At 38.6% G+C, this 26018-nt stretch overlaps 1 protein-coding gene across 3 annotated transcripts; it reads right to left on the bottom strand.

Moving 5' to 3' along the window:
* Window positions 1-9593: 9593 nt before the first annotated feature.
* tfap2c (transcription factor AP-2 gamma (activating enhancer binding protein 2 gamma)) lies at window positions 9594-22525 on the bottom strand. Of its 3 annotated transcripts, XM_085457602.1 has the most exons (8): window positions 18595-18998; window positions 17597-18058; window positions 17108-17159; window positions 15899-15970; window positions 15094-15316; window positions 13791-13909; window positions 12322-12463; window positions 9594-12104 (listed from the first exon to the last, which is right to left on the bottom strand). In XM_085457602.1, the coding sequence occupies exons 1-8, from the start codon at window positions 18640-18642 to the stop codon at window positions 11810-11812; spliced, it is 1413 nt and encodes a 470-aa protein (XP_085313728.1). In that variant the 5' UTR covers window positions 18643-18998; the 3' UTR covers window positions 9594-11809. The 3 variants fall into 3 exon arrangements, with proteins under 3 accessions (XP_085313728.1, XP_085313730.1, XP_085313729.1); XM_085457604.1 differs by lacking the exons at window positions 15899-15970; window positions 18595-18998 and adding an exon at window positions 22410-22525; XM_085457603.1 differs by lacking the exon at window positions 15899-15970.
* Between the last annotated feature and the right edge of the window lie 3493 nt (window positions 22526-26018).

Genomic DNA, 26018 nt, shown 5'->3' with positions numbered 1-26018 from the left:
ATCCATCCAGTGTGGTTGATTTGTCTTTGTGGTATAATACAGTGTATTCTGGTAAACTTGTATTGCTAGATATTTAGTGACTCATACTGCACTCATCCATAAACGCAGGTGCACTCATACATCCTGCAGTGTGATATCTCAAAATCAATTTCCCAACAGTCTGATAAGCACTTGTTTAAGTTGTGAAATTTATCACGCCTGCTTTCTTCAAGTATCTTGTTAATGCAACTGTGGATATGAAGGTTGCTTAAAACGCACAGCTTAATACCAGAAAGCAAAGTACGGTGCAGTGCGATGCCTGTGGTAAGTATATACTGCTTTCAGCAATTGCTTTTTAAGTAATAACAAAGACTACATTAGTTTTAAAGGTATAAAATGACTCTCTTGATAAGAGCCACCTCTGTTTCTCACCCAACAATCAGATAGTATACCGCAGCAGTTCTCTGAGTATAAACATGCTGAGATATGAGCTTTATCGCCCTCATATCACTGGCATCTGGGACCTCTCCATGCTCTCTCTCTCTCCCTTGTGCTCTTCATGCTCTCGTTTTGCTCCTTTGCCCGTTTATCCAGCAGTGTTTGCATCAGCAGAACCGTTGTAAGTGGCAGTCACGCTAATTTATTTATTTTTTCTTGTTATATATTCTGAATAGACAGGTGCATGTGAGTCTACACACAAACACACACTTTATAATGCTTGTTTACTTTATATTTGTTTCATACACAAGCAGCTGCATATAAACACAGAAACGCAAAACATTTAAGTAAGCAGAACAGATCATGGTTTTTCTTTTTTAATAAATCAATTTGGTGCGAAGGCATTTGTCCACTTTATGCTGTTCAAACATTTAAAACAAGCAAATGTGTTTGCCCAGTTTAGCACACATGCCCTAATCCACACTATGACAGATATGATTTCCACATTTGGAGTAATATTCAAATACAACATTTAGTTTACGACATTTAGGTTTCAGTAAAACCACAGCAGAAAATAGCTTTGTTGTTTCTCTTTCTTCCTGTTTCTCTCTTTCTGTTGTTTAAAGAGGAGCTCTACCAATCTGCCAATGGACACTGACACCTTTCATCACCACCTTCCCTCTTTAAGCAATAACAGCGTAGTGGCCGGATGCCACGGGTAGGTACTGTAAACATTCACTCCCTTTCGCTCCCTCCCTTCAACACAATGGCGTCCAACATCACAGAGGCATGCAAGTTTGTGGCTGCCATATGCCAAACAAGGGCTGAATAAATTGCTGGAAAGGAAGGAATGAGCAAAGAGGATAAAAAAGAAAAGAGCTGCTTTTTGATTAATTAATGATTAAAGTAGGACAATGAAGGTTGAAGTAAAACTTTGTCTGGTTTTTTTTTTCATCTTTATAATGAATAAATTTGTTTAAACTTTAAAAAATGCAGCTTGCTAGTGTTTCTATTTGTTTTTTTTGTTTTGTTTTTTGTTCGGTAGCATGAGACTGTCAAACTGCTATTCATGCAAGTGTTACAAGTTGCTTAAGTATGGCCTTTCCCTGTCAGAGATGAGCACATCTCCCTCTCTGTACACTATCCTGCACGTTGCAAACAAGTCTGGACAGCTTTGTATCTCATCCCTCTGTGGATAAACACAGGCAGGAAATGAATGTGGTTTTACAATGATTCACTCCATACTGGAAGCATTTGTTGTCAAAGAAATCCATTCAAAGCAGCTTTGGCTTCACATGTTTACTATTTTCTCTTGCTTTGGAAGATACGCATCTTTTCATTTAGCTGATTCTTACCTCAAAAAGCACCTTACAAGAGATCCTTTTGATTTTTGTAATATGGGGAGTTGTGTCTAACTCTTTTTTTTTTTGTTAAACAAAGGCCCTATTTTCAATTGGGGTTTTTTAGCCAAAACTCAAGTGTCCAGTTATGTTTAGATATTTTATTTTGTCTTTTGCGTACCCCTTGCTTACCGCTTCACATTCTCGTATTTATTCTCTATCCCATATTTTTCTCTTCTGCTCTGCTATCTTTATTAGTGGAAAGTCAAAGTGCCCGAGGACAGAATTTAAACTGTGCAGTACAGCTGGTTAGAGACTGTCGGCCAGAGTAATGAGCTTTACCTTTAGCTGAACCATAAAGGCTAGTTCCTGCTTATGGGCATTCCTGCTCTGAAGTGAGGACAACACACAAACACATGTGCATGTATGCTTAATATCCTATGTCCTGGTTGTAGCAGCTATCACTTTCAGGCTTTTAAATGTTTCCCCTCATGTGCAACTTAACAACCTGAATTGTTATTCTCATGTCGAGCAAGTTCATCAGTTACCGAACTTGTTCCGGATTACATCATTAGCATCTTCATACCTCATGACCTTAACAGGCGGCCGCTTTCATCTGACGATCTAGTATAAATTTCAAAACCTTACAATGAAACTAATGTGGAACTGTCTCTCTCTAAATTTGAGGTGATTTACTTCTGTAGCTTCCAAAATGAAATGTGTGACTTGTCAGTGCTTTGTGTCTTTTTTTTCCTCTACTATTAATATTTAGTTGGGGGATTTAATTTTCTTAATTCAGATTTGTGGTTTTCCTTTATTTGTTATGTTTATCTTTTTTTTCTTATACAGTACAAATATTAGTATTATTAGGTTTAAAGATATTAAAGATATTATGTTTAAATATTTTGTATTTATATTTTTAAATATTTTGGTGGATGGATGGATGCATATTACTTGTGTTTCAGTCTCTTTCAGATCACAGTTTTAGTTTTACAGCTTGGACTTTCACTTTTTTCATTGACTTCGTTTCTTTCTTTCTTTTTTTTTTTTTTACTGAAAAGCACCCTAGAAATAGTTAGCACTAGATAGTGAATTGCTAGTGAATAGCAAAATATAGCATTAATGGTATTAATTTTAACGCATTAAAAAAAAAAACAGCTTCAGGAAGTAAAGACAAGCAGTTATTATTACACACGGCAAACACCAGGTACTGGATCTTTCTACTGAATTGTTCAAGTAACCAGAATCTAGATGGTTTATTGTGTCTGCAAGCAAACTCCTGAATGAACTAGCTACTTTTATAAAGTCTCCCTTTGTGACTGAAAGCATGTGCATGTTTTCACTACATTAGCTAAATAAGGTGTAGTAGTGCAGTATACCGGATACTCTGTTAGTTTAACTTGACACACACAGACATAGAGTGGACAAAAAGCTAACATGTGCAGCAAATTAATATGTTCGCAAAGGTATATTATACTAAAATGATAACAATAGACTCAAACTTGTCAATCTTTAAATGTTTTTAAAAAATAAAACGATAACAAACAAAAACTGTATCAACTGATTAGCCATGATCATCCCCAACTGACTGAAGAATTATAATGTGAATGGGCCTAAATTCAGTTTTGATGACAGAAGAGTTTGTCATTACTAGCATGACAGATGCCAGAGCCTGTGAAGTATTACAAAATATAGAAATAAATACATTAATACACATAAAATATGCTCATTTACGCTCAAAGTGTTAGTTATTATTATAAATAAATTTAACTGCAACCTGCAAGCATCTGCAAAGTTTACCCTTTACTTTTTACAAAATGCAGCCCCACAAACAATTTTTTAAACCAATCAAACCTGGAAGACTGTTGGAGCTCCCAATGAAAATATCACTGAACATTGTAAACCAATAAAATTTCTCAGACAAGAATAGGGCCAGTCAACTCTAAGAGTACAGCACTTTTAAACTCCATTGTCTTTTGGCATTTTCTTTGTATAATTCATCAGCTACTAACAAAAATAAACAAACAAAACTATTGTCTGTTGTTTAATGTAAGATAAATACATTATTTTCTTCACATTTGGAAGTATATTTGGGAGTGGAAGGTAGTGACGGGAAAACCTGAAGTCTAGATAGCAGTGGTGGTAGAGCAGAGAGAGCAGATGGCTGAATGACACTTTGGGTGAAGCACCGTGAGAGCGCTGTAGATGCCCTAAAACCCACAGTGAAAGATTACAAAGAATTAAAAAAAATGGAGACTAGTGACTGATAGTGAACGCTGGCAAAAGGATCATTAGACAAGAGTTGTAACATTGAGAGCATGAAAAAACATGACCAAAGAAATAGGTCAGCAAGAATAGGATTTAAGACTAAAATAGAGAAAGTAGAAAATTGCTTAGTGAACTCACACGTAGACGTCATGAACAGTGAAGAGAACGTGACCATTACTGCGGCCTTATCCTTTATTTCAGCCATGCGTTCTCAGACTTCATTCTGGGCTCGGGAATCAGCCATGTGCATGTCAGTGACAATGAAGAACTGAGCAGCGAGACGGAGACAAATCAATAATCCCTGCTAAGCCATAATCCCATTAATGGTAACAACAATAAGCAGCAAATGTTGCTTCATGGGATTTTTTTCTGTTTTCTATTGATTCACAGTAGACTTAATGGACTGCACAAAAATGTTTGAGAAAGAAGCATCTGAGCAACTAATGAGACTACTTATCTCCTGTTGCGATACCCCCTGTGGTCATGAATTTTGATTCTGGTAAACTGGTAAACAGTACTATGCATAAACTTTGGTACGTTTTGTGTTTACAGGTTTGTTTGTTGACCAAACAGCTTGTTCTGATTACTGCACTCAGACCTAGGTGAACAAGATTTGCCTGTATGTTGGTTAGCAAGGGGAGACGGCAGATGCTTTTCATTAAATAGATGAGTGGCGGCAACCATCCTGTGTTAATTTATCTGTTTTTGTGTGTGAGTAAATGAGGAAGAAGTAAGGGCTTTTTACTGGTGGTGGACTCTTTGTACGAATTAGCTTATATAAAATTGTGGGAGACCATCAAAGTCTCTTCTACAGCTAATTCTTCTCCACTCTCTGAGAGTACTGAGATGTGGCAGGTTGAAAAGAATTGCAAAGTATCTTCATTTTGCTGTTGACACTAGGAGAAGCCAGCAAAGAATCACGTATTCCCCGAGAAACCAAAACATCTGTTGTCTGTGAGAAGAGAGCACCAGGATGAGAACAGGGACTGAGGGGTCTCTACAATCTTGTCCACACTGGCCGTGGCTACAATGCTAACTAATTGGAAAGAGGCCCATTCATGAGCAAGCGAAGGAGGGGCATCTGCGTGGCAAGCCAAAGAGGAAGGAAGACAGACCACCTCATTCCCACAGGATGAGGGGGAAAAAAGGAAAAAAAAATAACAAGAAAACATCAACCAAAAAAACAAAAAAGAAAGAGTTGGTCCCCCTCTTCCCTCCCTCTCACCCGCCTTTCCTCTGTAGCTCTTCCAGTCCCAGACTCCAGACTAGCTTCATCCTTGTAATTTAGATTAATTTCTTCCACATTTTCCTCAGGGATTAGGCAGCAACCCCCCAAACCCCAGCACTCCTACCCCCAGCATACACACAGCATGCATGCACGCACACCCAGCTCACCCCCTACCATAGTTGCTTAATGCTCTCATTATTGAACTTCTTTCCACCAAATATAACTTCACCCTACCCCCAACCTTCACACAAAAACAATCACTCACAAATGTAAAACCTCTCAACTGAGATCAGTGTGGATAGCTTGATATATGATTCTACTTATTATATAAAGAAACCATTATGTCTCATTTTCAGCTTTATTTGGTTCAATACTTAGAGTCAACTCAGAATTATTATTGCTGTTTTCAAATGCCGTCAACCACGCACTGCAATAAACATCCTTTGCAGCAATTACTAGCCAAAGTGGTTTGTCACGGAAAGATGAACCTCTTTGGCATCTTTAAAAGGTTTCTCATAAATAAAAGGTAGAGGTTGCCTTGGGAATAATTATGGAATTAGGGATAACAAAACAGCTGCTATAATAACAGATACACAGTGAACATATAAAAGGCAGTGACTATTGTCAATACACAAATTAGCCATGGTCTTTGACAACTGTTCACTGCGTCGCAGCAGCCAAATACTGACAGACTTACTGTAACTCAGGTGTTCTTTAATGCCAGTGAGTCACTCTGGGAGTAGACACAAACATTCCTCAGCCATACCGGGAAAGTAAAGCAAAGACACATTTGCTTTACGACTATTACGTTTTAAATATATTTACATTGACCAACAGTTAATTACACTTTCCTCTTCAATTTAAAACGGCCAGTCCATCGCATCATGTACAGTAAATACTAACTGCTGGCCTAGATGACTTTAAGAGGCCACATTTGCCTCTGTTTTTCTTTGGTCTTTTCTTGATTTTCTGCATTTTTCTAACACACATATATTATCCATTATATGCCCCATCCCCGCCCCCACCCCATCTGTTTTCTTTCTTCCCAAAATATATTTTTTCAGTTGTTTTCATTTACAAGTAAAATTGCAGGAGTGAGAACATTATCAGACTGGAAACAAAGAACTGCCTTCTGCCTGTGTGTTGTAGGGGAATTCTACTGAGCCCTGCAGTAACTAAAACTACATGCATATACACACATTATTCCACATCTTTGCAAAACATTTTAAATTGAAAAAAAGCTGAATTTTGTTTGGGTAAGTTGCCACATGTGTCATAATGAATAATACAGTAACAAAATAGAATTCATCTTCAGTCTGGACTAAACATAAGAAGCCTTTTTCTTTCTAGAGAAACTGATATGTAAGGTCAGTTTCTATTAGTCATATTAATATGGGTATTTCTGGGATTTTTTTTTTCTATAACCAGTATATAAAAAAAATAGTTTGACTCCAACACAAAATAACTTACTCCCCACCCCCTACTCCAACGAGGAGTCGACAGTGAACGGAACAATGTCACAGAACTTGAGGCTAGCCTTAAAGTACAACATCAACTCATTAAAGGTGTAATTCCTCTGCTGTTAAGATCAGATTCAGTACACTTACTTCAGTATGATTTATATTTTATCCTGGTATGTTCTTGTGCTTTTCCCAGCACTGATGCAGACCATGTTGCATCAACTTTTATCAGAATGCATCATCTCTAATACTTTTAGTCAACTCGCTCTCCATATAGCTCCTCATTCCTTACTCTTATTCCTCAGTGGCACCAAAATGGCACTATTAATCATGTAAAGACCGGATTGTTCCTATTTTTGTCCAAATGAGAGACACTTTTTTTATATTAAAATGATCATCTGGGTTGTGTGTTTACAGGGCCAGGCGTGTTTTAATTCAGATTTCTGATTTACACTACTACTCTCATCTGTGTGACTTGTCACTTATGACATGGAACGTTAAGGCTATGTTTTAACTCATAAAGTGGTTTCAGTGGTTGGGAGCTGCAAGCAAGCGATTAGTCTGACTGCAAATGAGCCTTAATGTACAACAGATTTCAAAGACAGGGAAGGGAAGCGGTTAACTAAAAGGGTAATTGTAAAGTTCTAAGTGTCCTCGAAACAAGTTGGGCAGAAATCTATAAAAAAAATTGTAACAGTGAGAGCATACAGTCAACTTGTTAGGCTAATAAGTAATAAAAACCAACAAAAAGATTGTCAAACAAGGTTTTAAAAAAAAAAAAAAAAAAAAAAAGGGGAAATATCACATCAAGTTGTCTCCTTTTTGGCCTTTTTTCCACTCTTACAGTTTCATCCTGTGACTTGGTTTGACCTACATGGAAAGGTCATTCAGTCAGAGCTGGAATAGAATACAGCTACAGTTCAGTGAATCTGGAGTTGACAAGTAGCCTCGGGCATCCTAATGAGGTCTGAAGATTATATTAACATGTCAGATATAATCTCTAATATCTATTTTTTGAAAGAAAAAAAGTACATGAGTTCCTCTTCTTTCATAAGAGAAAAAGAAGTGAAGGTAACAGGTAAGTGCAACAAGTCTATGCTCGCCTCCTTTTCCCAGCTACATTAGGCGTGTCGTAAGAGAATTACTCACACGGTCTCACAGTTGAGAAGAAAACGTTTGACCAGTTGCGATGTTGCCTGTGTTTTGGAAAAACACGTACAAGGAATTAAACAAAGCCGTTCACCTGATGTCAAACGGAAAATATGATCATTGTATATGTAAAATCAGGTCAGTTTAACAACTCTGCTGATCATTTGACCAGCTCCAACTTTGTGAATGTGCTCAGTTCGAATTGATTCTGACAATAAAAGATTTGGGGGGGGGGGGGAACCCCCCCCCAAAAAAAACAAACAAAACAAATGGGACGTGTGTACTTAACAGCTGACATCTGCCAAAACAAACTTTGTGATGTGACAAAGAGACGGCATAAAGAAACAAGGTCAACCTCCAATCAAATCCTCAGTGCTTCCTCAACCATTTTCAGCCTGTCATCAAAGGCACAAGAAGAAGAAAAAAAAAGTCTTCCTCTTTCTCTCTGCTAAATTTCACCCATACCTCCTCCACCTATTATCTACCCTTTCAGGGCCAAGCACACAAGCTAACACGAGTAACTGAAGGCAGTTAAAGTCAACCGCTGTGAGGGCAGCGAGCCACTGCGTTGACAGGTCTGGTTAAACAGGTTCTGAGGGGAAAGGCTGATACTTGTTTAACTGCAAGGTAGTTGCTGCTGCTGCTGCTTCCTTTATAACCTGTGGCTTGGTTTTTGGGAAATGTTCGTTTCACCCACTGACCCCAAAAGCTAATATAAAACATAAAGAGAAACACTGATGTCATATATGTTTGTGCATTTCAGTGCCGTTGTTATACCTTTCAATTCAGCTATATGTTCGATGTTGATTCATATAAGTGTTACTCCTACGTATGAGGGGCCGTACAAGCCAAAATTCATTCTTTCAAGCTGCAACACTTGCACCTGCAAACTTCTTTTTACGTGCACTCAAAATAGTGGCACAAAAATAACGCCATAGATAGCTTGCTGAAGAACTTATAAGAGCACAATATTGCAATGTGTGTTTTAAATATGTGTAAACATGAGAATAAAAATATCCAAATATAAAAATTAAAATAAAACTATGTGAGAGTGAAAGTATATGTATGTGAAAGAAGAATATATGTATGTGAGAGTGAAAGAATGAATTTGTTTGTACGGCCCCTCATACCTACGTGAAACACAAACAGATGAACCTCTGAAATTAGCAAGGCCTGAACAGACAAGTGATGATGAAACAAGTAGACAGTTCTGCCTAACTTCCTTTTCTCTTAACTAAATTCTTTGCTGCAGCCACAAATTTGCATCTCATTATTCCCCAAGAAACTTGCAAGTAGGCTTAATGGCACACCTGCTCCAAACATATGTAAAGGAAATATTGGCAAGCTGCAGAGGATAGACGTTGAATGCTGAACGGTTAGTACAGTCGATTCAATAGTTGTCCAAGTTTAACATAAACAACCCATTTGTCCTCTCTAAGCTGCACTTCTTTGTTCATCACATGATGTACTTTTGAGGTCTGTGCTTTTACTGAGCAACACAGCTTATTTGTGAAGCTAAGTGAGAGCACATAATGATGGCTACTGTTCTCATTAGTTTAGTAGGGGATTTTCTTTGCCGTTTATTAATAGGAAAGTTTTTCAACACATGACTTAACCATCATCTGTGTGATATTGCTGAAAAAGAGGCTACAGAACAAAAGTGCTATCCATTAAGAAAAAAAAAAAAAAAAAGTAAGTGTGTGGCCTAGGCAACAGTACTGACTCACTAAATCAGGCTTGAGGCTGTCATTTATTTTTTTCCTGAAACTTTAAAACAGCATTTTTTTTTTAAAACATTTTCAAAAATGTATATCATCCCCACTTTCTAAAGTCTAGTTTATATAAAAAAAAAACAAAAAAAAAAAAACAAAAACCTAACTGATTTACAAAAGTTTAACACATCGTCATAAAAAGTTAAGCTATGCACCAAACTGATACCATTATTTACACAAGCCCATTAAATTACAACATAAATTAGAAAATATTTACATCCAGGACAAGACACTGGATAAAATTCTATGCTTGGAATTTAATTTCTAAAAACATTTTTTAAAAGAAATATTTACATTTACGCACGCATTCTCACAACCAACACACAACCTGGCAGAAGTGGGCTTGTTGGTAGGTTAGTGTCAATTTGGATGTTGTTTTAATAACTTGTTCACAAAAAATTAATAAGTAAAAGCAAACAAACAAAAATTCTCACGACTATGTACTGTATGTGTTGTAAGACTGAGTAACAATGGATCCATGGCAACGCCTGTAATCCACAAACACTGAGGAGGCTTCTGTCATAGCAAATTCAAAGTGCCCCTGCTATGCATTCTGGGATTTTATCTATCATGTAGTCTGTTAAATCATTTTTGCACATGAGAAAAAGGGTTTGCAAAGTCCACATCAAAGTGAATTATTCTCTCCTGCAAAAACCAGTGCTGCTAAACTGCTTGAAATGCATAATTTGAAGTCCAGACTTTTCTTTTTGTCATTTACATCACTATGTAACATGGTGCCATAATGCACACCTAGCAGCTAGTTTGGCATGCCCTCAAAAAAAAAAAAAAAAAGAAAAAAAAAAAAAGCAGTCAACTAAAACCTAATGCAGCCACTAATACTGAGTGTTTCAGAGGGTGAAGAGATGTGCTGTAGCAGTATACAACCACAAAAATAAAATAATGAGCCTCTAAATTGGCATAATGGGGGCACTTTAAAGTTTTTGGTTTCTGAAAGAGCACAGGCTGAGATGAGAAAACCAACTGTCTTTTCTCATCTAGCTTCAAATCAACTCCCATGAACAAAAACACAATAACACTGGATCCATTCTGAATTAATGGTACAACTAAAGCACAAAAATAAAGAAAACTAAGATTTTCCATCACACATAACTGTCCTTTGCAAGTCAATTGAGACACAGGAAATAAGTGGATTTGCCCCCAGACTGAGCAGGAAGGAGAAAACTGAGAGGAATTCACAGCCACAGAAAGGCATCTTGAAATGATGTCCTCTAGGGAAGATGAGGGAGGAAAAAAAAAAAAAAAAAAAAAAAAAGAAAGAGAGAAAGACAAGGGAGGTGGCAAAAATAGTCGCAGAATGCATTTTGTTTCCCCCTCATCTTCTTCAACAAAATGCAGGCCCTGTGGTTATAGCAGTAGGCCACTAGCAACTGTATGTAACTGCATAGTGGCTAGCATGATGCGGCATGTATTAATCCCCTTTTTAGGCATGTACTCCTTGCTAGGAATTTAACAGTATTTTATCGCATTACTTTGGTGTATGAATGTACACCCTGGTAACCTCTCTGGAAAAGTCATGGCTGTAGTTTCACTAGCTTATGACAAATAGCAACTGTGCTAAACAGCAATATGAACATAAATGTATACTTTTTTCCTTTTCTCCCCGACTTGCATGCATCACACAGACCCTGCTGTCCGTGGCAAATTTAGAGAGAACTGAATGCACAAACCTTACCAGTTCATAATGGCAGGACTTGTTGCCAAAAACAAATCTTTTGCACGTGTGAAAAATAACATATGCCATGCTGCTCTCCTCTTACTGGTTTGTGTGAATGAAGGCAAGACAAACATTAATATAGAAGTGAACTATCACTAAATGACAATCCTGTTGCTTTAGCAGACAGAAGAAGCCACACATGCCATGTCTGAAAAGGGCTTTACTCTTTCACAGAGCGGGCTCCCATTAGGACAAATCCAGAGCATTCAACACGCATGCCAACAGTAACTGATTTGTAGCCTGCTGTGACAGGCTGTTAAAAATCCCCAACCTGTCAAACTATAAATTTACAGTGTGAGCACACACATTCACACACAAATGCAGCTCTCAAAAAGACAATACCAAATATTGATTTTTAAAAAGGTCCAAAAGGGAAGTCGGGGCAGCAAGATTAAGTGACTCTGGGAATCTCAGGTTCATAGGGATTCTCCTTTAAGCTCTCATTTCCTGTGCTTGTCCATTTTGTCAGTAGATTTACTTCCACTGTCTGAGGATCCCTGGGTGTCGCTACCAGAGCTCAGGTACATCTTGTCCACTTGTTTGAGCGCTTCATTCAGGTAGTTCTGAAGCGAGGTCATGGCAGCACAGATGGCTGGAGAGCCAAAGCCATGAGTGATGAGACTGAAGTGAGTCAGGCAGCCTTGGATTCCAGGTTCCAGAATGGGAGCAGGCCTAGCGTTGCCCAAAGGTGAGCGGTCCTGAGTGAGCAGATCAGTAAACTCTTTGCAGATTTGCCTGTAGGTAGAGAAGCAGAATAACTAAGGATGTGAAATATGTACAGATTTGTGACCTAATTGGAAAATGGATAATACTTCAGATAATTTCGAAAATACAGCTTTCTATTGATCAAATACTTTAAAACCAGCTTTTGAAAAAGGTTGTCTTGCTACATCCCACTTTGCTAGGTGTTTAAATGCATGTAAATTAAAACAATGATTGAAAATACACTTACTTGGCAGCAAGGAGCATGTTCTTGCGCGAGTTAGCCTCATTCCGCTCCACATGTGGCCTACCCAGGTATTCAGCAATTGCCTTTGCAGGGAATTCGGTCTCACACACATAACCAAAGTCTCTTGCTAAATGAACAGCTTCACCTAAGACAAAAAAGAAAAAGATAATATTACATATAAGAAAAAAAAAAACAAAAACAGGTTTTCTGTAGATCCAAGAAAACACTCAAGTTGCAACTTTATTGCTAACCACAAATTAATACTTGTGAATAAATATATTACTAATACATATTAATATTAGTCTTTAGACAAATATTATAACAACATATCCTTTGACATACTAGATTGTTAAGCTGTCCAGGAGCAGAACAATTTACTAGTTTAAGAGCATTACATGAATAGTCCCATTTTCAAACAGATATACACAAGCATGAAGGCATAAGAAGTGAAGCAGCTGAACTGCAGAATAATCATCTGCAGTCATTCTTCTAACTCTAGGTAAGAAGAGCTATGCAGATTGATACATTTTTGTCTTCAGGGTGGCTCGACTTGCATGTTCATAAAGGGATTATGTGAATAAATGCTACCAAAACGGGCCCCGAGATGCCAACAACACCGCTTATTGATAGACATGTACAAGTCTTCAAATGCTGGCAGCTATTCAGAAGCACAAGCTTTAAGGTCAGCTGGCCCTCCTGGCAAGCCGAACACAAGATAACAAGGCTTAATTCAGCTTTGAAGGTCTCTAAATAACACAGGCCTCCAGTCATCTTCCTGCACAGAATCATCACCCCATTTATAAAAATTCGGCATGTGGGGAGTGAGAGAGGGAAAAAAATAAAATAATATCTTTCTATAGCCAGCGGCAGGTAAATGTGATTAAAGTGATACTGGGATGATAGAATCAAATGTCACTGACTGAGGTATGACTGCAGTTGTCATTCAAACTATACAGCAACAGAAAACAGTCACAATAAAAATCAGGGCTGTATGACCTGGTAGTATTCTTTCCATCAACAGGAACAATTAATTTTCCCTAACACAACTGAGTTTCAGAGGTGACTTTGCACACTAGGTAATACAAGACAACATGCTCAATGGAGTAACAGAATTAGTGCTGAGGTTTGTTGTTTCTTTTGAGTATTTCAGATGGAAAATGGTCATCTCAGTCTTTTATACACTATACGAGTTCAGTCAACCTAATTTTGGCTAAATTTTCCAAACCACTATGACTCACCAAATAATGTGTAGCTGACAGTCTGGCACATTAAACACAGGGGGGAAAAAAAAAAAAAAAAGGTTGCAGTTACATTGCCTTTAGTTACCCTTTCCACAAGAAGTGAAACACACGTACCAATGCCAATACACTAACGTTCCCACATTCTCATACTACTAACACGACATTCCAGCCACTGCAAACCGTAATTATAGTGCGAGAATTTACTGTGGGCAAATGACTAATGTGTCATACCTTCTACTAGCGAGGTAAGTAGAGTGACATTAGCTGCCTTCCTTCTTCCTGCAGGCAGGTTAAGCCCAATTTTGTCCAGCTTTTCTCTCAGAGAACGGCCTCCATTTTTTGACTTGGCTCTGTATAAAGAGAAAAAGAAATTGAGGTCATTCACATATTGTCTTGACATTTTCATCAAATTATCAGTGGAGTTTTAAAAGGTTATTGTGTCATTTATGACTATTTATTTGATCCCCCTTGAGACCATAAATTAAAAGAAATACCAAGAGTTACAAGATATGTACTGTACACCTGTGTAATACACATTCATGTGTATAGTCTCAAACACTTCTGAAAATAAATTACAAGAAGATTCTCTTGACCTAAAATAAAATATTGAAACAATTCATGTTCCACTCAAAAGCACAGCAGAGAGGTATAACTCATAAATGCATTTTCAGAAGCTCTTGAACTCTCCACTTGCCATAGCCAATTCAGTTTTCTGCATGACTGGCAGACAAGCTCTCCCCCTCAGTGGTCGGTGAGAAGGGGCGCATCTTTGGAGAGACATGTGTGTTTGAGTGCCCCCACCCCTTCTCCCCCTTGTCCCACTACTAACGATAGTCCTATTGCTGTGTGACCTACTTTTAAGAAAAAAAAAAAAAAAAAAAAAGAGATTGTATATGTGGGTCTGTGGGTGCATGTCAGCATTAATACAGGCACATGGGAAGTGGTAAACATGCACTCCAAGTACAAAATGCTCCAGTCAGGAGTGTTAACCATGTACTGTAACCTCGAAGTCCCTCAACAGACTGCTGCACTACCATGTGTGCCATAAGGTCAACTGCTCTGGCACAGTTTAACATTTGCAATCACGTACACAGGCACACAAACACAATAGGTAGGTACTAACAATGTTGACGCAACCTATCCCCAATGGAAGCACTGAACCCAAAATTGCACACAACACAAAGAATGTCACAAACCTTGCAAAAAATAAAGAAAAGAGGAAAAATGATGAGCCGGAGCAACAGAGTCAAGCTGTGCTTTTAAAAAGAGCCTTTCCCATGGGCTACTAAGCTTTAGCCTACAGATCACTTGCTCCACGCCTTCCACAGCTTAATGGTTTATTTTTGAGATAATAAAAGTCTTAACAGTTTGCAGAAACCAGAAATTTTGAACAACTGAAATCATTTTGGATTAGTTAATCCTATTTTTTGTGAATCAATAGAAATGTATTCACATGTCATGTTAAAGATTTTTACGAACCACAAGGAAAAAGAATACTGTCTAGCTGTGACGTGGAATGAGACCGAGCCCTGACCTGCGTAGAACGCCTCCCAGGAGCGATGCGTTGAGGCATTCTGGGGGTGACAAACGTCTCTGGACTTCAGCCACAGTAACCTTGTACTTGGATGTAGAGCTCAGCAAGGAAAGACGGCCTGGTACGGAGCAAAACACCTCTGTGGGATTTGACACCATGCCCAGCAGGGACTCTTTCTGGAAGGGAAGACCCAGTGCGTTTCCTTTAGGCAGAGTGACAGGCCCTGGAGAGTGAGGAAAATAATGTTTGTAAGCTAAATACTAAAGTAGTGCAAAAGAACATAAAAACAGATTGTGGTTGGGCAGTCAGATTTGTTAATTACTGTCAATCTTTATTCCAGACTTACGATCCATAAAAAATAAAAATAAATCAGACAAACCAATCTGTACGTTTCCTGTTTATGTGCATAAGCTCTGATCTTTCTGTGTCTTGTGCGGAAAAGCGAGCAGAAGTATGCGTATGCTGCTCTCCTCCAATGAGGAAAGCCAGTCTCTGCTGTGCCAAAATATACAAGAAAAAAAAAACATCTAAAGCCTTTTGAAATGTGTGGTTTTGGAAAGATCGGATGCCTGATGGTTAAACAGCTATGATGCCCTCACGTCAAACACTATCCACAAACAGGTACGCACATACAGACCGTCACTCATCTAAGCCACAACCTCGGAACCGTGAATTGATTGGTCTCAGTCTTTGATCGAGCTAGACATTGTGATTTTTTTTAAATGTCATCCCACAACAAAAGCACTGACAGACAAACAAAACAGTACAGCACACTACGAAACAAAACAGCTATCTTCATCCTCACCCGCGAAAATTCCCCCCTGATAATAAGTCCTCTGTAAGCGATCAAGGTTCCTGCCACCTCGAAGTCCTAATACTGAGACAGAAATGACAGAGTCACATCAGTGCTTTAAATCTCCTCTCCGGCAAATCACTGGGAATGACATGCCATTGTTTACAAGTGGAAACCCTAGATTGCCCATAGCGTGCCCTTGAGCCTGGGAACAGTATAATAAGCAATCACTGATTTACGTAACAAATGCAGACTGTTTGGTTTATTGCACTCTGCAAATGTCGTGCTGCTTGTTATGTACTGTAATATTGCAATATTACAAAGCAACCCTATAATTACTAGCATGCTTTCAAAGAATAAAACTTTGGGACTGTACTGCAAAATATGACATTGTCAGCAAATCAAAAACATCAATTTTACTTTGATGTTTAACATACATATGAACAAGAAACTAAGGCGTGACGTTTACATTTTAAAATGAAACTTAACTCTACTTACGCAAATTATATTTTCTACTTGTCCACTGTCCACATACTGTTCATAATAACATGATGTTCCTTGGGTTCATCTTTCACTTTAAGTCTGTTTAATAGAGCCCTGATGACAAAACAGCAGGAATAAGTTTCTCCCTCAAAACAGTTCAAGTCTCAACAAATTACTAAACTGTCCTTCACATGCAAGCCTAATGCCACACCCACCCAAAAGCTGGTTCTGCAGAGCCAAACACAGCTTCAAGACCAACTCATAATTTCCTGCTAACATGAACTGAAAAGAGCTGCAATTGCGAGCTTAACACGCCTAAAGATGATCCAAAGCTTTGGAACTCATAGTCAACACAGTTTGTGAGATTGCTCAATTTCAGCTGTAGCCTGATGAATATGAAAGGGATCAGTTCTTTCCCACTGGGCATCCATTCAAGCACCTTCAACAGAATAGGCTAAGGATCACATCGGGCTTAAATAAGTGCATCGCATGGATTATCATTGTATGCAGTTTAAGTACAAACAGAAGACGCCTCCTTTCCTTACTCTCTCACTGAGTGCCCTGACATGCCACTATAGAAGTATGTCATTTCCAAGTATATAGAGTTCAACAAATGAAGGTCCAGCATTTTTTAGTAATTACCACATATTTTGCTGTACAAAAGCATTCCTCTTCAGTTTTCTTTTTTAATTGCTCTAACAGTTAAAAAGTCAAAATAAATAAAATGTCACAACTCACCTTTTTTGATGACCGTCTGATCTGCCATAATTATACTGTGGTCGTCTACTTGCTGATAACAAAGAAAAGAAGCAGCAGTAAGTAAACACATGCATTGCTCTGTTTTGATAAGATGCTTGAGCTAGACTATTTTTTCCTAAGGTGGGTATTTTCTTGATATTAGTAATCATAATCTGTCTCTTTCATGCAAAGCATATAATGTAATATGTTCCATTTTATAATAGAAATATTTTCTACTACCGCACCTTTAACTTGGAAGCATTTTGAATATATGTGACCTTTGGTTATATTAACATTTAGGAGATTTTAAATGTCAATATGGCAGGCGAGTGCAATAAAACACACTATAATGCATCCATTTACGACTTTTCAGTATATTCACTACTTCGACTGCATTCACACAACCATTTAAGCACAAAGCCTCAGTCTTTGCGCGCCTCTGCCTCAAAAGTATAATGTCAAGTGATTATATAAATCTAATCCACTTACTTGAACATCATCCAGCCCGTGTCCCATGTCATGCATCCCCATATTATCGCCAATAACCGACGACTCTAGACTGTGAGCGTGTGGAGACAGCAGCTCCGGTCGGCGGAACCCTTCCCTCCTAACCCCTGACGAGCCTCCCTCCAAGCCTAGGATCTGACTCGCGAGTCCGCTCCTCCCGTGTGCGCCGAGCCCCTCCTGGCCTTGCCGCCCAGGCCACGGCTGCTGTTGGTTCGACGATGGCGACTGGTGTATGGAGTTGATGTTGAAAGGGTCCCCGAGGTGAGAGTAGGGGTCACTAGACTGCGGGTACGAGATAGGCTGGTAGGGAGGAGGAAAGTAAGGGGGCTGGAAGTCTGAACTGGCCGAGTGTGAGAGGGAAGTAGACGGGCTGTAGAGGTGTTGACTGACCGCCGGCAGGTGAGGCAGCCGTGGGTTCCCATTGCTGTTACTATCGTGCCTTTCCTAAGGAATGGAGGAGACAAAGCGGCTGAGAAAGATGCCAACAACATGGCAGGTTGTCACCCAAGGAGATAAAATGTCAGATTATTCGCTGGCACGATGTCTACTGAAAAATGGGATTTAGACGGGATAAAACAATAACGGAGACCGTTAATTTGGAATTTTTCTTAGTACTTAGTGGCTATTGCAAGAATATGCAAATATTCTCAGCAGCAATCAGCGTCTCAGATTATTATTATTATCATATTTTATTTTGTATATAGAGTAACAATAATAAGAACACGACCCCACTTTAATTTTATAAGGAATCATAGCCGGCTTTAACTCTGACAACGACATCCTGTTTTCACTGTTTCGCCAAACTTTACTCTAACTTTTCTCCCTTGGTGCAGCACATCATGCTGCTTCTAATGAGTCACCTTCCGAAATTTTACCGTGATTATTTCAACCCAAAGGATTAAAAGTCAGTACCCACTTCTTGCCGTTAAATTCGGTGCCACTGATCTCACTTAGTGGAGGCCATCTCTTACGAAACTCACCTCACAGTCATCCTCGTATTTTACGTTGTCGGCTAATTTCCACAACATTTTGGCTGAGGAAAAAGTCTCTTTCTTGCAAATTTAAAAAAAAAAAAAGTGTAAAAGAAAAAAAAAATGGGGGAGGGGGGAAAGAAGCCCGCGAGTTAATCCAGGTATGAAGAAATTAACAGCTTCCTGGTGGTCATGAACCCGCTTATTCTTCAGCTGCAGCAGGAGGCAAAGTTGTAGGCGAAGGCTGAAGGGCGAACTGACCTACCGACTGAGTATCCAACTACAGATATGAGTTTCCACAGCCACTATGAGAGAAAAATAATCGTTGTCAGGCAATATTCCCCCCTTTCCTGCCAAGGCGCTCAGTACTTCTGTTGTGAAAGTGGGCGAAACCGGTTCATAAGAAACTTGACTCCCTCTTATGGACAAAACAGTGCTGTTCAGTGCAAACATGAGCATTTCACTATATCTGCACAGCTACTTACAGTGGGCGTCACCCTGTCCGATGATGTCAGTGAATTGGAAAAAAAAATAAATAAATAAAAAATCCTGATTGGCGGGGTGATTGTCCAATCAAAATTCGGTCCGTCTGTAGCGCGTCTTTGCACGGCGTCAAATATTAAAAGGATTAAACATCCCCAGTGTAGTCTATATCCATTTTCCTCTCTCTCTTTTTTTTTTTACCTATTCCTCGTGTCTTGCAGCAAATGCTGCTTCTCATTAACATTTTTACTTCTTTTATCTCCTCGGGCCCATGGGTAGTTGAACCTTTAATTTTACAGGGCACTGTGTTCTGTTTAATGATTATATTCTTGGGCTTTAAAGCGATTCATTGGGCAGAGATCTGTTAGCCAGTCATCAAAGAAATGATTTCTTGAGTTTTATATATTTACAAAATTGCACTTTACTGAACTGCAGGACAATGTGCTCATGTAAAATATTACGACTACGAGACAGAACCTGTGAAAACGTTGCAGTTACTGCTGTACGTTAATGAGAGCTTCTTGACGAGACCTTGTACTGTAGTATACGCAGGCTTTACACAGTGTATTGCCTCTAGAGACCAATCACTTTGCTCGGTTTGAGCTGCTAATTTTAATAGCCTTCAGGAGAACGTCTTAATTTGAGGTAAAAACAAAAAAACAAAAGTTAACATTCGTGTTCTTAAAACCACCACCACTAAAAGTAAAAGCCTATTATTATTATTATTATTATTATTATTATTAGTGGTAGTAGCAGTAGTATGTAGGTCAATTATTATTGGCCTGCATACATACTACGCATAAATGCAGTGATAGGAAACTGAGCCAAGCTACTGTGTGTTTCCCTTTTATTCCTAAAACCTTGTGGTTATGCTTTGACCGACTGGATAATTTTATAATCTTAAAGATCACCTTTTTCCCACGACAAGGCGTACTTACAGTTTGTATGCTTAATTCAGTAACAGGTATTCCAACAGGCCCGTGACATTTTGATGTTTCATATCAGTGGTACGTTTCAAACCGCAATAAGCCCGAGGGCTTAACCGCATTATTCTCTCAAAAAGCTCTAAAGCTCAAAGGATTTCGGCAAGCAGCCCTTTCTTAACTTCATTTAAATTTTTGTTGAGCTTTATAGTATCTCGGAAGGAGGGCTCTTTGAACTCTGGTTTTAATCAAAAGACAAGTAGAACAGACTTTGAGGGGGGAAATACATGATATAAAAATAACACCTGTTATCAGTTCTTCAAATCGTATTATGCCACCCCGAGGCTGCTCTAGTATTTTATCACTTTGTTTTGCATTATCAATTGATACGTAAACCAGTACGTGTCAGATTTTAATTTGTGAACTTAACGTGCGGAAATCCCGTGGCTTCTCTCCACCCAGCTGTGATAGTCCGCCCCTTTTTGTCCTCTTTGCCTTGTTGTCATGCCAAGCACAATTTATTTATTTATTTTTTTAAATGCCCTATTTAAAATGTTGTTCTGTGTTGAAACAGGCACAGGACGTACCTAAGAAAGTTAGTCACGCTTGGCCGACCGGTAAGGTTTTGAAAAATCCTGATGCTCAGCCTGTCATTTTAATGACAGCCGACTCAGCTGATGTCAGGTGTGAAGACAAAATGGATCCGTGCCCGGACACATTCAAAGTGTCACAGAAGCCAATGACTGAGCTCTGCCTAGTGATCTGCCTGTTTGCTTTGATCCCAGACTTAAGAAATATAGTTCAAAGCTGGTTTATGAACTGATTTTAACACCCAAAATTTGCATTGTATTGATAGGTCTACTAACTAAGTGAGTAAACTACTAAGTGAACAACCCTAATGGAGATCACAGTAATATTGAAGTTGCTCCAATATGTGTTCGTAACTGAAGAAAGAAAGAAAGAAAGAAAGAAAGATATATATAAACTTTACTGGGCGGAAAATCTACTCTTGTAATCCCCCGCCCAAAAAAAATTCAATTTAAAATTTATAACTTAAACTGTTTGCAGAAACTATTGAAGAGGTGGAAAAAGTACCCTATCAGCAATTTTACTGAAAAATCATTTCATCCTTTATTTCAGTTTTAACCATCAGCAGCTCCACTGGTTTGTGATCCAGTAGCCTCAAGCGAAAATACTCAAAGTTTCTGATGAGTTAAACCTTGTTATTATTGGCATTAATCACAGGTTATTCAAAAAGCGCATATAGCGCCGTGCGACTTTAAGCTGGGGATAAAAACGAATTTGTAACTGCCCTTTTCCGCAGCAACCATTTTGACGTGAAGCAGTGTACAGCCACAGCCGCTACTAATGACATTAATGAAGATTTTGTAATTAGTAACACCTGTAGTTACTTACCACGTCGTGTCCAAATGGCTGCTGTAAAGGTTTAGGCTATATAAGGAGGGACTCAGTCTTAAGGTTAACGAGAGCGCACGTTTGCACAATGCAAACGTATTAAATTAGACAATAAATATATTTATGAGTAGATCTATGATTGCTATAATTTGACTTAATATAGCCTAAACTAGGGTTACGTTTTTATTCTACTCTGAACAAGACTGTTTTTAAAGTGATCAGTGTAAGAAAGACCCTCCGTAAGTTTACTTTTCTGTTAGTCTTCCACTGATGTAGATATTAAACGAATAAGTTTAGTCTTTTAATAAGTGCATTAGAATTATAAGTTTACATTTTACATTAGCCTTTTCATATGCTTGGATATTATTGATGCCGTAGTTCACTCAAACATGGTGCAATTTAAATTCCTTCTATATTCAGGTTATTTTAACTGGAAGCTACTAGTTAAATCAGCGAAGGTTAAAAGACAATCCACAGGCCTCCGTCCTGTTCAAGCAGGATGTCAACCAATTTGCATTAGTTTTTCACCCTTATTGCTCACTCCGTGGCCTCTCGCACGCAACAATCTCCCAATGCCTGCGCCTTCTGACAGGGACCTGATCTTCAAGGTGGTTTTTGACAAAACAGGGAGCTGATCTGCAAGGTGACTTTTACGGGAAACCCTGTGAAGCTTGTGATATTTGAAAGTTGCCATTTTATACCCTACAGCTGTAATTAGTCAGGCTTGTTAAATTTAATGACAGAGGTGGAAGTGCATGAATTCATTGTTCAAAATTTTAAGAGTGTGGCTGTAAAAACGGACTCTAAGCTAACCTATATTAAGATGAAGTGAGGCTGATCGTCTACCGAGCTCTGTGAGGAGTGTGTCGGGCCCGAACAGCACCAGCCCAATTTAACTCCTTGTTATGGTGGGAAGTAATAAAACAAAAGCGATAAACACGATACAGGCTTGGTCAAATTAGATCATCTGTAAGAGGAAAATACAGGAGGCAGCCAACTCACCCTCCAGTCTATCCTCTCCAGTACAGACATCTGCAAGGCTCCAGTCGCAGTAATCCCGCTGAGCTGCAGCGAATGAGTGAAACCATGAGTTTTACATTGCCGACTTCACCTGACTGCAACGCAGGACGCATGCGCACTCTAATGAACTGCACCTGAGTGGACAAATCAAAATTTATTGCCAAACCGTTTATGGAAATTTGCATATACGGTTTGTGTAAAACAACGTGTACATTAATTTATTAATATGAGGAAAGCTGGTACGAAAGACTAAAAAAACAACAAAAAACACTGAGGAAAACAAACATGATGCACAGAATTAGACTTATAACCGAGACAGTACTACAGTTAAACTTATCATTGTATTCTAGTTTTGAGTGTAAAAAAAATAAATAAAAATAAAGTTACGGAGGATAAAATTAATGAATACGTGGAAAAAAAGAAGTATGGAAAATTCAAGATAAGGCAATTCCAGCCCAGCCCTAAAGCCACAGCGCCTCGGGGTGACCACAAGAATCTGCTTTCAAAAGCCACTGAAGCTTTTTAAGGTGTATAGTCCCTGTTATCTGATCTCCAGAAGATTTCAGCTTAAACTATTGAACAGATCAAAGTGTCTTTGCTGTGTGGTTAAGAATGCAGCTGATATATCTTGATCTGGGGAGGGGGGGGGAAGACGTCTACCTGTGGTCTGACACCTGTTTAATCGATTTTTAAAAAATGGTGGAATGACACATTTTCCCCCAGATTAATTTAATTCCAACAATAAGACCTTAATTTAAAACCGTGTGCTACTGTTAAAAAATAAAGATCTTCTAATATATAAATTTTGTTGTTACGTTCTTGAGTAAAACAAAAATTAAGGGTGGAGGGGGAAAAAATCTACAATTTAGCAAATCTGACGTTATGTGTTGGTGAAATAATTCAAACCAATATAAGCAAACAATAAATTGTTCCGTGTAGTTGGTATTTATTATATCTTTCCAAAAAACCACAACAAAACACCAATTTCGTTTTATTATAGTCCCCCATGACCACTAAAGAGGCCTAAATAATAAATATATATTTTTTTTCATTCGCAAGTCTTTATTATAACTATCAACTAAATTAAAATGCTTGTTTCCTAATCAGTGTTGAATGCTTTGTTTGATAAAATGCCGCACTAAGTGATCCAAACGTGAAAGAAAGAAAACAGCAGACTACCAGGAAAATCTCTGGATGGAAACAGTTCTGTTATTCTAAAGTTTTAGCCAACATAATTTGATCATTTGTGGTGTAACGAGAAGCAGGCTTTGTACACCCTTTGTATGCTGTTTTCTTTACGCCGAGTATAAAATCTCAGCGCGGTACTTGCGCCTGTGCTGTCACCTAGGGGCCGCATCTTTTCATTACCACAGGACTGCAGTAGTAGCCTGTTTTGTAGTGGCTGTGGAGTAAGTAGCTACTCTGGGTGGACCTATTCAGAGATCAGCTCAACATATTACATCTACGGTACTTAATTTTCAGTTATTTAAGTTATTTAGGTATTTACATTACATGCCATGATTACTTCAGCAGTGAGAAAAATAGCTTATTGGCATGGCATATTACTTTTTATTGCCATTTTCACATATGTGTGTGTGTAAGAATGATTGTTGCAGAGGTACTGTATAGCAGATGGCACTAAAAGCAACCAATAAAATGTTGAAGGTAAAAAATTTTTTACATTTTCTCGATCACACAAGTCAATCATCTAATTGCAACCCAATCATGCGTTTCCCTATATGGAAAATTAGAAAGGAAAAACCCGGCAAACATTAACTCAGGATGCAGTAAAAGTCTGACAGAGTATCACAAAGCAAGAAAGACCATATTTAACATTCACAGGTTCTGGATATCAGCTGTTGAAACCAGAGGTTTCTCAGAGTATTTTATTACCATCAATTTGTCCAGTTTTTATAAACCTTAACTTTGTAGTCAGGGACAAAAATATTTGAACCCCTGCTAATTTTATGAGTTTGCCAAATAACAAAGAAATGATCAGTCTATAATTTCAATGGTAGGTTTATTTGAACAGTGAGAGACAGAACATTAACAAAAAAAAACCCCCACATTTCAGTAAAGGTATAAATTCCTTCGCATATTCATGAAGGAAACAAGTATCAGCAAGATTTCTTAATACAGGTAATGAGTTGACATTAGGAGCCTTCTCAACTCGTTACCTGTATAAAAGATAGCTGTCCATAGCAGCAATCAATCTATCCAGATTCCAAACTCTGCACCATGACCAAGACCAAAGAGCTTTCCAAGGATGTCAGTGGTCCAAGGATGTGTCGACAGCACTCTGGGCGCCCTTTCCTCATATTGTAAAACACATGTAAAAAACCTCGGCGTCTACATTGATGGTTCTTTTAAATTGAATAAGCAGGTGAATGCAGTAGTTCAGTCCTGTTTTTTTCAGTTAAGACAGCTAGCCAAGGTAAAGCCATACCTTCCGGCTAACGTCTTTGAGCGTGTTATTCACCCTTTTCTTACTTGCAGATTAGACTACTGCAATTCATTGTATTATGGTCTAGATCAGGCCACCATCCATCGTCTTCAGATGGTTCAAAATGCAGCTGCTCGCCTGCTAACTGGTGCCAAACGAAGAGAGCATATAACCCCAGTTTTAGCTTCTTTACACTGGCTTCCTGTCTCCTACAGGATCCAATTTAAACTTCTACTTTTTGTTTTTAAGTCACTTAATGCTCGGGCCCCTCCTTACCTGTCTGAGCTCCTCTCTGCCTATGCTCCAGGAAAAACCACGAGGTCTAGCTCAAAACTAATGCTGTCCATCCCACGGACTAACCTCAAATCCTGTGGTGATAGATCCTTCTCTGTGGCAGGTCCCAGACTTTGGAATAGTCTCCCCTTAAATATTAGATCTGCACAAACACTTGAGCAATTTAAATCATCACTAAAGACACATTTCTATGCCCTGGCTTTTAACACACTATGACCCAAGCATTTTGGTCTTATTTGAATTAGTTTAGTTATTGTTTTAATTCTTTTACTGTCCTATTATTGTTTTTTACTGTTATTATTGTATTACATTGTTGCTTTTTAATACCATTTTTATATTGTTAAGCACTTTGTGCAGCATCGGCTGTTTGAAATGTGCTATATAAATAAATTTGACCTTGACCTACACAAGGCTGGAATGGGCTACAAGACCATCGCCAAGCAGCAAGGTGAGAAGGTGGCAAATGGAAGAACCATAAAATAACTGCCAGTCTCCATTGTTCTGGAGCTCCACACAAGATCTCACCTCGTGGAGTTTCAGTGATAATGAGAATGTTGAGGAACCAGCCCAGAAATACTCAGAAGGAACTTGTCAATGATTTCAAGGTAGGTGGGACGATAGTCACCAAGAAAACAGTTGGTAAAACACTAAGAAGTGAAGGACTGAAATCCTGCAGCGCCTGCAACGTCCCCGTGCTGAAGAAAGCACATATGCAGGCCCGTTTAAAGTTTGCCACTGAACATCTCAATGATTCAGATGAGGACTGGGGGGAAAGTATTGTGGTCAGACGAGATCAAAGTTCAGTTATTTGGCATGAACTCAACTCGCCATGTTGGGAGGAGGAGAAATTCAAT

Source organism: Copadichromis virginalis, linkage group LG5, assembly GCF_057382275.1.
Source record: "Copadichromis virginalis isolate Kocher_CV1m ecotype Utaka linkage group LG5, C_Virginalis_male_GT1.1, whole genome shotgun sequence".
Taxonomy (NCBI): Eukaryota; Metazoa; Chordata; class Actinopteri; order Cichliformes; family Cichlidae; genus Copadichromis; species Copadichromis virginalis.
The sequence above is the reverse complement of the archived record's forward strand: the minus strand, read 5'-3'. Positions and strand labels throughout refer to the sequence as shown.